Source organism: Limulus polyphemus, unplaced genomic scaffold (assembly GCF_000517525.1).
Source record: "Limulus polyphemus unplaced genomic scaffold, Limulus_polyphemus-2.1.2 Scaffold3281, whole genome shotgun sequence".
In the NCBI taxonomy this organism is placed as follows: Eukaryota; Metazoa; Arthropoda; class Merostomata; order Xiphosura; family Limulidae; genus Limulus; species Limulus polyphemus.
The window spans coordinates 55,523-68,666 of NW_013668891.1; the positions used below are offsets into that span (position 1 = coordinate 55,523).

Genomic DNA, 13,144 nt, shown 5'->3' on the forward strand with positions numbered 1-13,144 from the left:
TGTTTTTTAAAAGCAGTTTTAGTTTCGTTCTTGTTGTTTAGTACAGGTGGCGTTCAGAATTCATAACAGAAATGCTCTTGTCAAGATTGGTCATTGTTGTTCTGTATAAGTCATGTGCGAGTTCCTTATGTTTAATTGAGGTGGAGAATTTATTTCCATTGTAAATAAAACTGATTGTCATGGACTCCTATAGTAATGGGTAACTTTAAGCTTAAAGTAAGTATAATTCTGAAAATAAAACAACAGTTCAGTGTGGTGGGTGCATCTCAGGTGCTGTTCATTAATTTGTAAAAAGTTTATTAGTGTTAAAGTAGAAGAAACATGTAGAGGAGAACAGAAGAAGTTGTTCAAGGTGTGTGGATGTTTCTATGGGAGTTCTAGGTGGACAAGGTAATGTCTAAAATTTTAGAATGGATGTGTATAGCATAGGTTCTGTGGGTTAAGGGTCTGAAAGTAGAGGATATTAGGTGGATTGTAGATTATTAGTCTACAGGTGAGGTAAGACATGATCAGTAATAAGATAGCAGAAATTACAGAAGATTCCTTGGAAAGGATGATGTCAGTCATCCCTTGCTAAGAATTGTTTTCTAGTCTCAAGTGTGAAGCTAATGTTATAAAGAAAAGCTAAGCATGAGTTATACATGCAAAGATCATGTGCACATGTTAAACTTGTTAGTGTTTTGAATATTACTGCACACAATTGAATTTTAATTGGTTAGTGTTTTGAGTATAGCTTTATTAGTGTGGTATTTCTTATCTTAGTTAGTGAGGTGAACATTTCAGTTCATGAACATTTTTTAAAGTTTTTCATTCTTAAATGTTTCTATCCTTTGGTGAAGGATTGTGGTTAATTTCCTTTTACTGCAGTTACCTATTGTACAGGATCATTCCTCTAGGGTGTTATGTGCACTTTCTTATGGGAAAGATTGCTGTAAAGTAGAATATACTATGTAAAGGCAGCAATATTTTTTTCATTTATTTGAAGATATATCCTGCCTTATGTTTCTTTTGAAATTGTAGCATTTGTGCACTAAGAGGGATGATATCAGAGAATTTTGTATATAATGCTATGCTCTTTTAGTACGTAATGGGTGACAGTTGTAATCTAACGACTGAAGTTCTCATGTTAAGTTCAACAGTTTATTTTTTATTTTTAGTTTAACAAGATAAGAGAAGAATTTAAGAGGCCATCAGGAGTGTAAAAATTACAACTTTTCTAACGCACTTCTTTAATTTTTGTAATATTCAATAAAGAATGATTTTCACCTTGTTTACCTAGTATTTAGTTTTTTTCTTACTTAAACTCAAAGCTCAGATTTACTTTGTGATATATTTCCTGAGTAAACCTCATTTTCAAGGATTTGACAGGTGTACCAATGAATACCATATTAGTTGAATTTCATAGGACAGACTTGTTTTTGGCATTTTATTCTTGAAGCACAGTATGAAAATCAGTGTTCTTTGGCAAGTTTTCTTAACACTGTAGTATATGCTTATACACTGCAGCTATATGTTCCATGATACCCTGTTAGCACTTTCTGATAGTACTTTTTATGTACTATGGGCAAGCGTGTTGATACATTAACTAACAAAAAATCCAGAAACTTACCTTTATAATTGAAGTGATCTTGAACCCTACTTTCTGATTTAAATACACAGTTCAGTCTTACATTAAGCTTTCCTTAATTCATAGTGAGATACTATATAATACATAAACATGGTAACTTCATGTAATTGTCTATTCAGTTGTTTTATTAGGTTGTAACAGGTTATGCTGATTTCAATGCATAGTTATGTTTTAACTAAACATTTTCTGATTTATCTTTAACTACAGATTTCATTTGCTCTATATAATTTCAATTGATTTTTTCAAGTATCCTGTATAAAACTATCAAGATTAGTATAGAATCCACTGAATGCAGGTTTACAATAAACATTAATTGCAAAAATGTCACTATTAATATCTACCAGTACAGATAAAGAAGAAAAAACGTATTATCTGTTTGAAATTCAATTATAAACTCAAATATTATTGTGCTCTTTGTTTCAGTAATCAGAAAACTTTTCAAATTGTTGTTGGGTTTTAAAGATATGAAAAAATATCTACATATCTTGTATAACAAAGGTTTAACGTTTTTTTATGACAGCTGAAAAAAAAATATTTATTAAAAAAAGAGCCAAAGTTATGGCCTTAGCTACACCACTTTCTCACACATTTCATTATGAAACTGAAAGTATGATTTCATATTGGTAAATTCTAACAACTATTTGAAATGTTCTTTAGTAAATCCATTAACATCATCTCAATCTTCATATAACATTTGTAAATATATACTAATAGTCTTATCAAGTGGTTAATTAGTATATATAGATTAAATGTCAAACTAGTACAATAAACATCACTGTTATATGTATGGTGTTTTTTGAGTTTGTTTTTACTCACCGCAGTGAACCTAAATTTAAATATGATTTGAAAAACCTGCTACGTACTCTTCAAATCCTATATAAATATAGGATCACTGTGGTGAGTGAAAGACAACTTAAAACACTATACATATAGTGTACAATACACCTGTATATACAGAGCCTAGTCTTGTTCTTTCCATGTGCCCATGTCTTCAGGGTTACTGATGATGGGTGAAATTCTGTGAAACCAGTAAAACTTGGTGACAAATGGCAAAATGAATAACAGATTAGGCTTCATATATATTTTTAGCATTTTAAACATCGTTGTTGCACTGTATTTTTCAAGATATGAATTCAAAGTTTATTGTTTAACATTTTCAGTATAACTGTGTTAGTTGAACATTTATTAATGTTTTGAGTATAACAGAGTGGAACTGTATTAATTGAACATTCACAGATATTTTCAGATCTCCAATAAATGAGTGATTTTTCCTCCAATGCACTTATTTACTTCATTTTTTTTAAGTATTCAATAAAGATTGATTTTTAAATTGTTGACATTATTTTTAGTTTCTTTCTTGCTTAAATTCAGTCGTAGTCTGAACTCGGCTTTTCTCTGTCATACATTTCCTAAGAAAACCTCTATTTATTTGCGAGTATTACCTGACAAGTGTGGCTAAGAATACCATATTTATTGAATGCTTATTGTATCAGTGTTTTAAGTGTAACTATTAGCTGAATGTTTATTGACTAGTGTTTTAATTATAATTATTTGTTGAACATTAATTGGTTGTGTTTTGAGTATAAATGTGTTAGTTGAACATTTACTCATATTCATGGGACTTTAGAACATCTTCTGTGATAGAAAGATAATGTATACTAACATTCAGTGGGTTTTAGAACATTACATGTATAATAACCTTTTTTCTTAAGAAAAGAATATCCAAATGCATTTATCAAAGATTTCAGATTATAATTTTGCATCAGCTTTTCTTTGAACAGTTAGGAGCATTTCAAACATATTGAATTAAAGTAAAACATTAAGTCAGGATTTGTAAATTCAATATAATTACAGTTTCAAAATAATCTTTTGAACACAACTTAAATCTTTTTTTATAAAAAATTCATAAGCTACAGGTATCTTTCTTTTATCATGGCTTTACAGTTGACGTGATACCACACTTTTAAGTACAAAGCATTGATACGACTTGAACTTGTTTATTTCAGTATGAAGACAGTGAAAAAAATCATCATTTTTCTAAAATCACTGTTCAACAGTTAAAAATTCTGCAATCCTACAAACCACCGTTTGAACATCTGCTCACAGTTGTTTACTTGAACAGGAAACTAAAATTAAGAAAAAATAATTATTAATGCAGTTGATGTGAAAGGAAATTTTACTTGGTCCTAATTATTCTGGCCACAAGACTTCAAGTGGACAAATTTTTATTAAATTAACAGTTTAGTTTAATTTAAACTTTACTTACAAAAATGATCCTATTAAAACGTTTACTATAAAATAGAAAAGCCACACAAAAGGAGCTTACTTTAACAATGCTGTTTAAACATTTTATTACAGAACTACATAATCCATATAAAAATAGTTTCAGCTTTTATAAACAACTGCATAGATTTTCTTTTATTCATACATTAACAAGCAACCTCTGACTCAACAGCAACAGAAATGGTAGGGCACTTTGCAGGAACTATATACAGCATTTAGTCTCTCTGAAAATCTATAAGAATATGCATTATTCTATAAGGAATCCAGAGATGTAAGCTGATCTATAATTGGATAGCATCCAAAGAAGTTACGATTAGTTTTCGTCATTAGTGTTGGGTGACGTTTTACTCTTAATTCAGACAGTGGTAATGGCATTGTTGTAGTACATTATTTATGAAACACTCTCAGAAACTTTTGTGAAATCTGTGAGGAAGTGTTGAGACAATGAGTCAAAATCGCAGAGTGTTTCTTCTTGGAGATGGAAATGAGATTGACTTTAAAGCTAACCTGCAAATGTCCTAGGTGTTACAATTGTAGCAGTTGTGGATGCAATCACAATGGCTGGCCAGTTGCTCAAAAAGTTAGGCACAAGAGAAGTCAGAGAAGCTTCAGCAGAGGAGGAAGTGCTGTCAAACCCTTAAAGAGAAGTATGTATTTGTACAGGAGCAGTAAACTTATTGAGAATCTAATGACTTGCCCTCAAATGGGGAAAGAGAGTGAAGATGATTCGTAATGGTGCAAATCTCGAAGATGCAAAGAAAGAGAACGATTAAAGAACCTGTGAGGAATGGAGAATACAAAGATTTTTTCTGAGTGGCATGCAATAATATTACAAGGAAAAGGAGAGACAGTAGTGCTAAAATAATTGTGAAATAACACGACCATAACATGTGGGTGATCCACTTTGGTAGGAAAGAAACACCTCAACAATTACTCAGACAAAAAAAAACAAAACAGCATGGCAAAAATGATCCCTGGATCATGCCCTACACAGCCATGTACCTCAATCTTGGGCTTCCAGATTTCCAGATCTGATGGGATACTACACCATCTACTAAAATAGTCATATTTTCTGTCATTAAGTAAGAGATTGCTTGTTAATGAATGCGTAAAATATATTTAGTCTTACAATTTCCCTCCTTTCATGGTAATCTCCCAATATAAAGTTTTTGATTCAATATTCCCTAATATACATTGTTTTTAACTATAATGTGCTTAAACTAATGTCACTTTAACCTCAACTATTCACTGATGAAAAAATCAATTATGTTTGAACCATTACAATTATGTGAATGATCAAACACCACAATACTGAAAGAAGCAAACCCATAAAACCTTTATTTTTCACTCAACATGAAATTCAAACAGTAACAATGGAAACTTTGAAGTTCATAGCTCAGTTTTGTATAATTCTAATTGGTACTTTGGACAGTCACTGAATATCTTTGTACACACTCACTCACACTCATGCATATAGAAAGCTATTCTTTAAAATCTAACAATATGCTTTTATTATTGCAACTACCAGAAAAAAATTCTCACCTGTAGGGGTAACCATGGGCTTTTGACCGAAATATGGACAAAATCAGACTGAAGAAAAAAGCAACCAATGCTAAACCCACAACAGCCATGACTAAAAGAAAATAGAAAAAAAAAACTTCAGGTCAATGTGATGACTAAGTCTGGTAGCTTAGAAATAAGGGAAATGGATAATGAAAATTTATGGTTTTAACAATGCATACAACAAATATTAGGCTAAGCAAAGGTAAACTTTTTAAGTATTGCTTGTTGTATTAAATATATACTATTTAAATCAGATTTGTGAATACAACAATGATAGTTATTTAACAAAGAGTATGGTATAAAGAAATTAAGTTCCAGATAGAAAAGCATTGAGAATATTGTGTATTATACAAGGAATATGACAGTATAATGTTAAAAATATAATTATACAGTAAAAGTAGCAGAATGTATCAAAATGTGCTACACAAGAAATAGCAAAATGCTATTGATGTTTATATATATGAAACTTTTAATAAGTACTTTGACATTTACTTAGGTCAATCAAATAAAGCCCTAAAGCAGCTTAATATTTAAAAACATAAAATCACTTAGAATGAAAACGGATAGCTTGATTTAGTAAAAAGGGTCTCAGTAATACAATACTTAAGTAGGGTTCAAACATTTTTCTGGGATTAATTGGAAACTTCCATATCCAAATGTTGTTAGGCACACACAGCAGTGACAAAATAATTATAATGATAATAAATAATTTTTACCCAGAGTATATCTCGCCCTCTACATCAGCCTCGGATTGTCAGATAGCAGATGTATGCTTAATAATAAGTTGGCAAACAATGATTTATAAGCAAAATGAAGTGGTTTATTTTTAGGGGAGCATACTGAAAAAGACAGACCAATGTTCTGTTAAAACATGTACTATGTTTCCCAAAGAATAATTCATCGTACTTATAAATCCTTGTTTTCCAACGTATTATTATATTAGCATAATGTGCTTCCATACTCAAATAAGGTATATGCTTTTTTCTAAGTATGTGGCTGGACAGTGCACTTTCACCGATGTTCACTATCTAAAAATATTTATCACAAACTATGCACCTGGCAATATATTTGTTTGATAAATCTTTCATGGAAATAACACCCATTTTTGCATCAATTTGCTGCAATTTTTTCCCACTTGACTTCCTCACAAGACAAAACTTTTCCACACTATCAATACTACTGCTCATGCTCTCACAAGCACTCATATTTTCACTACCACTGATTACGGATAGTAAATATGAAGTAAATTACAAAACAATCAGTATCATAGGTTTGACTTTTAGAAATAACTGCTTGATTAAGTTTATAATTGACAGGTTTAGTGTAGTTTGTGTAAAATAAATTGATATATTTTTATATACATAAAATTAATACAATGACCATTTACACTCGCAATATAATTGTTATTGTAAGATGTGTATTACAACGTTGACTGTGGATACACATGTATATTAGGTATGATGCAGTACAATGAGACATCAACTGAATATTAAAGTGCATGTTATCGAAACTGCTTAATTTTTTTAAATATCACTTTTATCAATATTTGATAAGATGAACTTTCCAAAAGCCAATATGGTAAAATATTAGTTGTTAATAGATGTACAATATAACTATTGGGACATCTTTAACTTTAAACTATATAATATTGATTCTCCTGCGAGAAGAAAATCTTTTGAGATCCATCACACACACACATGCGAATAAAGAGGGTACCACTTTGAAGTATAACCAAGAAGTTGGTGTTTTATGGCATCATTCAACAAGAGATAAAAGTATTCATTTTTGGCCTTATTGTACTCTATATTTTACATTCACAAACTTTATTGGTATATAAAGTACATGATTATTTAAAATATATACGATGTAAGAAAGTTATATAAGAATTACCTTTCTGTTCAAGCATTTTTCCATATGTGTACAAACCCTGTTAAGAGTAGCTGTAAAGAAGTTACCACAACTTCACTGAATACGTAACACAGTTCTTCAAAGTATTGAAAAAAGTAAAGTTATTTATAATTTGATTCAATCAATAAACAAAAGTGTACCATATCTTGTCAACAAGACCTCCTGTCACTTGGTAAGGTAATGAATAAGATAACAGCATAATTATACACTCTTCAAACTGCATCTAGAATTTTGAAAATAGCCTGAATAAGTTATGTATATCTCCATAACATCTGCTTCTACATACACTGGAATCTTCTTCAAGAACAAAAAGTCTCTAGACAAGTAGTTACAAAAGGGATAGCAGTTTTACTACTAAATCTGCACAACCTAGTTCTGTAAGATATGTTATGAACTAGGCTGTCACAACCATCTGTTAAATTTTGTCACCCATACTGTTTCAGTACTGATACTGTTGAGTGCACAGTGATATAACAAGCACTTTGAATCTTCTTATGCACGTGTGTTGTTTCAACACTGTTCACTGGACCAAAACTTTGATCCAGTTAGGCATGGTCACAGTAAACATACTTGATACACTGGAATGTACAGAACAGTAATTTATTTTGACAAAACTGTGATCATCTAGGAAATCTTCAGAACTATAATTGTATATATATACATATATATATATATATAGTACTGTGCAAGTGTTGGGACAAAGTCAAAAATTAGATTTCAAAGAACAATGGAAGGTAAATCACGGGTGAAACATCAAAATTTGATTAATCTTCATATTTACTACAACATAAGCTCAGTGGAAGTGTTTGAATTCAGCAAAAAGTTAATATTTTGTGTGTCCCCTTGTGCTTTAATAACTGCAGACAGTCTTTCAGGCATTGTTGCAACATATTTAATCAAACTGTTTTTTGGGATTTTACTCCAAATGTCTTTGATACACTCCCATAAAATTTCTTTGGAAGTAACTTTTGATTTGTCAAGTTTTTGATCTATCAAATCCCAGCTCTGCTCAATTGGGTTAAGATCGGGGCTCTGTGGGAGCCACTGCATCACTTGAATGACTCCAGTAGCTTTTTTTTTTTAAATAAGTAATTTTTTCATAGGTTGGATGAGTGTTTGGGGACATTATCTTCTTGGTGATAGAATCCTTTACCAATAACATGCAAACCACTGGGTATACCATGACAGATCAGTATTTGATGGTACTTGCGCTGGTCCATTATTCCATCTATTTTGCAAATATTTCCTGTCACCTTAGCAGAAAAACACCCCAAACCATCACACTGCCCCCCCCCCCTACTTCATGGTAGGTGCTATGCATTGAGATAAGTATCTTTCACCTTTCTTCCACTGGACGTACAACCTACGCTTTGAACCAGATATTTCAAACACCTTTTCCAATCATCAACAGTCCAGTTTTGTACTTTTTAGCAATTTTCACTCTCTTGACAATACTTGGAGATAGAATTAAAGGTTTTTTAACTGCTACATGATAAAAAATTTCCCATTCTTGTTGAGTCTTCTTGATACTGTAGATCTGGACACTTTTCTGTCATTTGATAAATGGTCGTTTATCTCATGTTTGAGATCAGTGGCAGTCTTCCTTCTGTCCCGAAGGATGCATAAATGAAGATACTTATAATCAGTATCATTGTGTTTAGGTGTTCTGCCTCTTCCTTTCCTATTTTCAAACTTACCTGTCTTGGTCTCACGATCTAGTGACAGTGTTTGGGGAGCATTTCAAGTCTGCAATAATTTGTCAGAGAGTCCAACCACAATCATGTAAAGCTTCTATGTAAACTCTCTGCTCTAGTGACAATTCTTTACGCTTTTGGGGCCGTAGCATGCAACAAAACTCTAAATTTAATCAGTATGTTCATTCAAGCAGAACCCTTATGACATGTCCTTGGTACAAGTATATGGGAATTCTAAAGAATGATAAGTATTCTCACCCTGGCTCATTCAATGGTCAACAGGTATCAGTGAAGCATTACCATAGTGTTGAAATTTACATTCTGTAATGACATAGAAGAATTAGCCCCATAAAATGAAAAGAATGACAAAATATTCTCTTGTCCTAACACTTTTGCACAGTACTGTAAGTATGATAAAAGTCAAGGTCACATTCCCCTCCTAATCATCCAGAAAATCTGCAAGAAAACTGTAGCTGTAAGTTGAGAGTCAGGATCACAACCCCCTCCTGACAGATAGGAGAAATAATAAGTGCTGCTCCTATAGTGGGAAGTTATTGAGGGAGCAGCCCAGACATGTATTATGAAAGAACATAGTCCAGAAGTAGTTGCCCCTTTTCACCTACATCTAAAGTTGCCAGGGAGTCATACAACTTGCCAAATTAGTGGGTGCTCAAGGAGAAATAAAGACCCAAGCAGTCCCCAAAAGGATGAGCCCAACAATGTTAAGACAATCTAAATGGAACATCAAGTTTATTTGTTGAATTTTGAGCACAACAACTCAAGGGTTATCTGCACTAGCCATCCTTGATTTAGAAGTGATAGACTAAAGGGAAGTTAGTCAACACCACCATCTTCCAACTTTTGGGCTACTCTGTACCAATAAAAAATGGGACTGACTATCACATTATAACACCCCATGGCTGAAAGGCTGTGCATGTGTGGTGTTGGGATTCAAAACCTGTCATTCAAGTTGATCACCTTAACCATCAGGAAATGCCAGGCCTGGAAACCTTAAAATATAAAGAAATCTATACTATTATTCTGCTTGTTTGTATGTACGACCGTTATGCTTTCTGACCGAGAACTTGCTGCATAAGCATGCGTAGTTAGAATGTTTCCCCCAAGAAAAACTGCTCATTATTCACTCAACGACAAACAGTCTGCCTATGGCAGAGAGCTGTAAAGCTCAGTGATGTATGAAACAAGAAGTAACAACAAAAGCGGAATGTAAATATATTTTACTAACCATTTTGTACAACAGAATATTAAAAACTTATCAAAGTTTTTAAAAAAGGTTTGACGTTACATTGTAGAATAACATCATAAGTTTATTTATCGACAGTATTAAGTACAGTAAAGTTTAGTCCAAACTAAACTAAAGTAAAAAAAAAGTACACAGGTTACAGTGTTAATTTATCTCTTTATCAAACTTAGGCCTAACATAAGTTAAAGTTTTATAAAATACGGCCTATACACAAGTGGATTTACACATTTTGCTGTCTACGATTACAATTTGTTTGTGTTGTGCTAGAAATGTTATATTTAAAAAAGTACTATTACGATAAAGATACTAATTTGGCCGGAAATGTTTTGCAGGTCTCTGCTAATAAATAATGAATAAAAATCTGAATAATCCCCATTATGGTTGGAATGGAGATATGTAGTGATATATCAAATTCCATGTGATGATGTGAAGGTGGGAAAGGTACCTGCTGAGGCATTATAATTTACCATAGGGCAATCTTTGCCCTACTTACGAAGGGCAACATCTTCATATGGAGCCTCAGCACAAAGAGCCAAATAGTGTCAAGGACAGACACAGAGTCCAAAGAACAAAATGTGAGAGTCATAACTGAAAAAATTCATATATACAGAAACTCCCTATAGGAGATGCTGTATTTAATGCATTTTATTTTTCATGTGCTTGAAATGAAACATGCATAAACTTATACATTCTGAAGATAATAAAAAACAGGTGAACAACAGAAGAGACAAAAACCAAAAACTCACCTAGTACAGATTCCACTGAGCCTGGAGAATAAACAAAAGTGATAAATGGAATCCTCATACTGAAGAGGCAGCAATATGATGAATGTTAAAATGAAAAAAGTATTTGAATTCATCCCAATACCAGCTTGCAAAATGTCCACTAAAAGGTATTGAGAATGAAAGGCCAGAGATATAATCATGTGGCAAATTTGATCAGATATAACCAGAAATCACTTTGAAGATGTTCCTAAGCATTACAACAAACAAGATGAATCTACTACACGAACTGATTCACTAATGTAAATAGGACAAGATCCGTGGAGTGAGGTTCATCATATGCCATAAATAACCTATGTTCTACTTAAAAAAAACAACAACAAAAAAAACTGTAGTCATTCAAGATAGTAACAAACAGCCATGACAGGATGTATAAAATGTTCTGTGAAGAGAATCAAGATCAGACAATGTAGGTAACACCACAGAAAAATAGGTGACACTCTCCCATCATACATGTCTTGTTAAGAAGGCCTGATCAGGATGCAAGTACAGAGCCCTCCAGTAATAAAAAAAAGGAGTACAAGAAGCATCATTGGCAAACACATCTGATCAACTCCACTCTGAAACAAGTAACAAAAAATACATCTTCTGGGAAAAACAGTATAGCAAACTCTAAAAACCCATGAGTAAAAGTATGTTATGCAAACACACTGGAACAGGTTCAAAAGGAGAATATGCTATACGACCTAAGATCAATCTTAAATCCCACTGAAGATAATGGCTAGACACTCATGGGTGAGGTAAAAAAAAGCTATAAAAATTATACTGAAAAATGAGGATGAGAGAGGCATATGTCTTCCATGGCAGTGGACAAGAAGCAATTAACAATTAAGAAATATATGAAAAAGGAGGCAAGCTGCAGATGAATAAGTGAAAGAAAAGAAAAAAATTCTGCAGAAACCAACCACAAAAGACAAACTAATGAAGTTAGTACACTGCCAGAGAGAAACTTTGGCAAGAAAGTGACAACACATAAGGCTACTCAAAAGAGAATCTGGTGTTTCTAACAAAGGATGTCATAACAGTCAGCCATAAACCTGTAAACCATAAACATTGTTATGGAAGATGGACAGTCGAGGTTGGCTGAGAAGACATTTCTAAAACAGTAAAAGAAGAAGATCCATCTGAGAGAGACGACAGTAGTGGAAACCATGGTTAAGCAAGCTAGCATGGGCAATAAGAAGAACCTGACAACGGGACTCAATGATCTTGGCCAATACCCACAAGAGAGGTTGATGAGGAGGGTAGACAGAGATTTTTTTTCAAAACTGGCTCAAGGCAAAATAGTCATAACTGTATTCTTAAAACAACGTAATGGAATTCATCATTTGATAGATTAAAAATTGAAACTATCTTTCTATTGGTTATAAAATGATATTGTATAAAATGTCAGAGAATTATTGGCAATTTGTTAAAGACAGGATGAGTTCAAGTGGATGTGGCAAATGTGTTTAACTTTCTAGCTTATATCTCCATAAACAAATAAGATTGAAGGCTATACAAATTAGACTTTGCCTTTGTAATATCTATATTATAATGAATAATTTGTATTAAACTCTGTATTCCAGAGAGGGGTGGTAAATAAATTAAAGAAGAGAGAAGACCTAGAGTATAAGTGCCATGATTCTCATACTATGGAAGATTGAGAATTTATTATTTCCTTTTAAAACTAAAACTTATATAATATTAAAATTTGATTTATTAACAACATTCTAAAGGTCGTGGTGACACGTGCACTTTAACCTACCTGTAGCAAGAAGGTTAAAGAAGAGTAAAAATTCACACAGCTTTAATATTCAAGTATTATGGATTATTTTTGAAACACTGCAGGAAATATTTTCCTTGATGTGTATTCACAGAAAAATAGTTGAGAAAACTTAAGAAATGAAATTTAGCTACTCAAGATTCACACAATATTGCTTTTCCTACTTGTAATGAAAAAGCCTTGTATGAATAACAAGGATACCTTTCAGAAGTGTAAATGGTGTAGTAATTTACTCATCACGTAGAGTTTTTTTAAATG

General features: G+C 32.4%; 1 protein-coding gene across 1 annotated transcript in view; it reads right to left on the reverse strand.

The window, feature by feature from the left end:
* Nucleotides 1-3,492: 3,492 nt before the first annotated feature.
* LOC106469061 (tumor suppressor candidate 3-like) overlaps nt 3,493-13,144 on the reverse strand; it is a 66,176-nt gene continuing 56,524 nt past the window's right edge. The window contains exons 10-11 of the mRNA XM_013929514.2: nt 5,453-5,543; nt 3,493-3,753 (exon numbers count right to left, since the gene is read on the reverse strand). Of these exons, the coding sequence (XP_013784968.1) occupies nt 3,738-3,753; nt 5,453-5,543 (107 nt within the window). The 3' untranslated portion in view covers nt 3,493-3,737. The remainder of the gene's footprint in view (nt 3,754-5,452; nt 5,544-13,144) is intronic.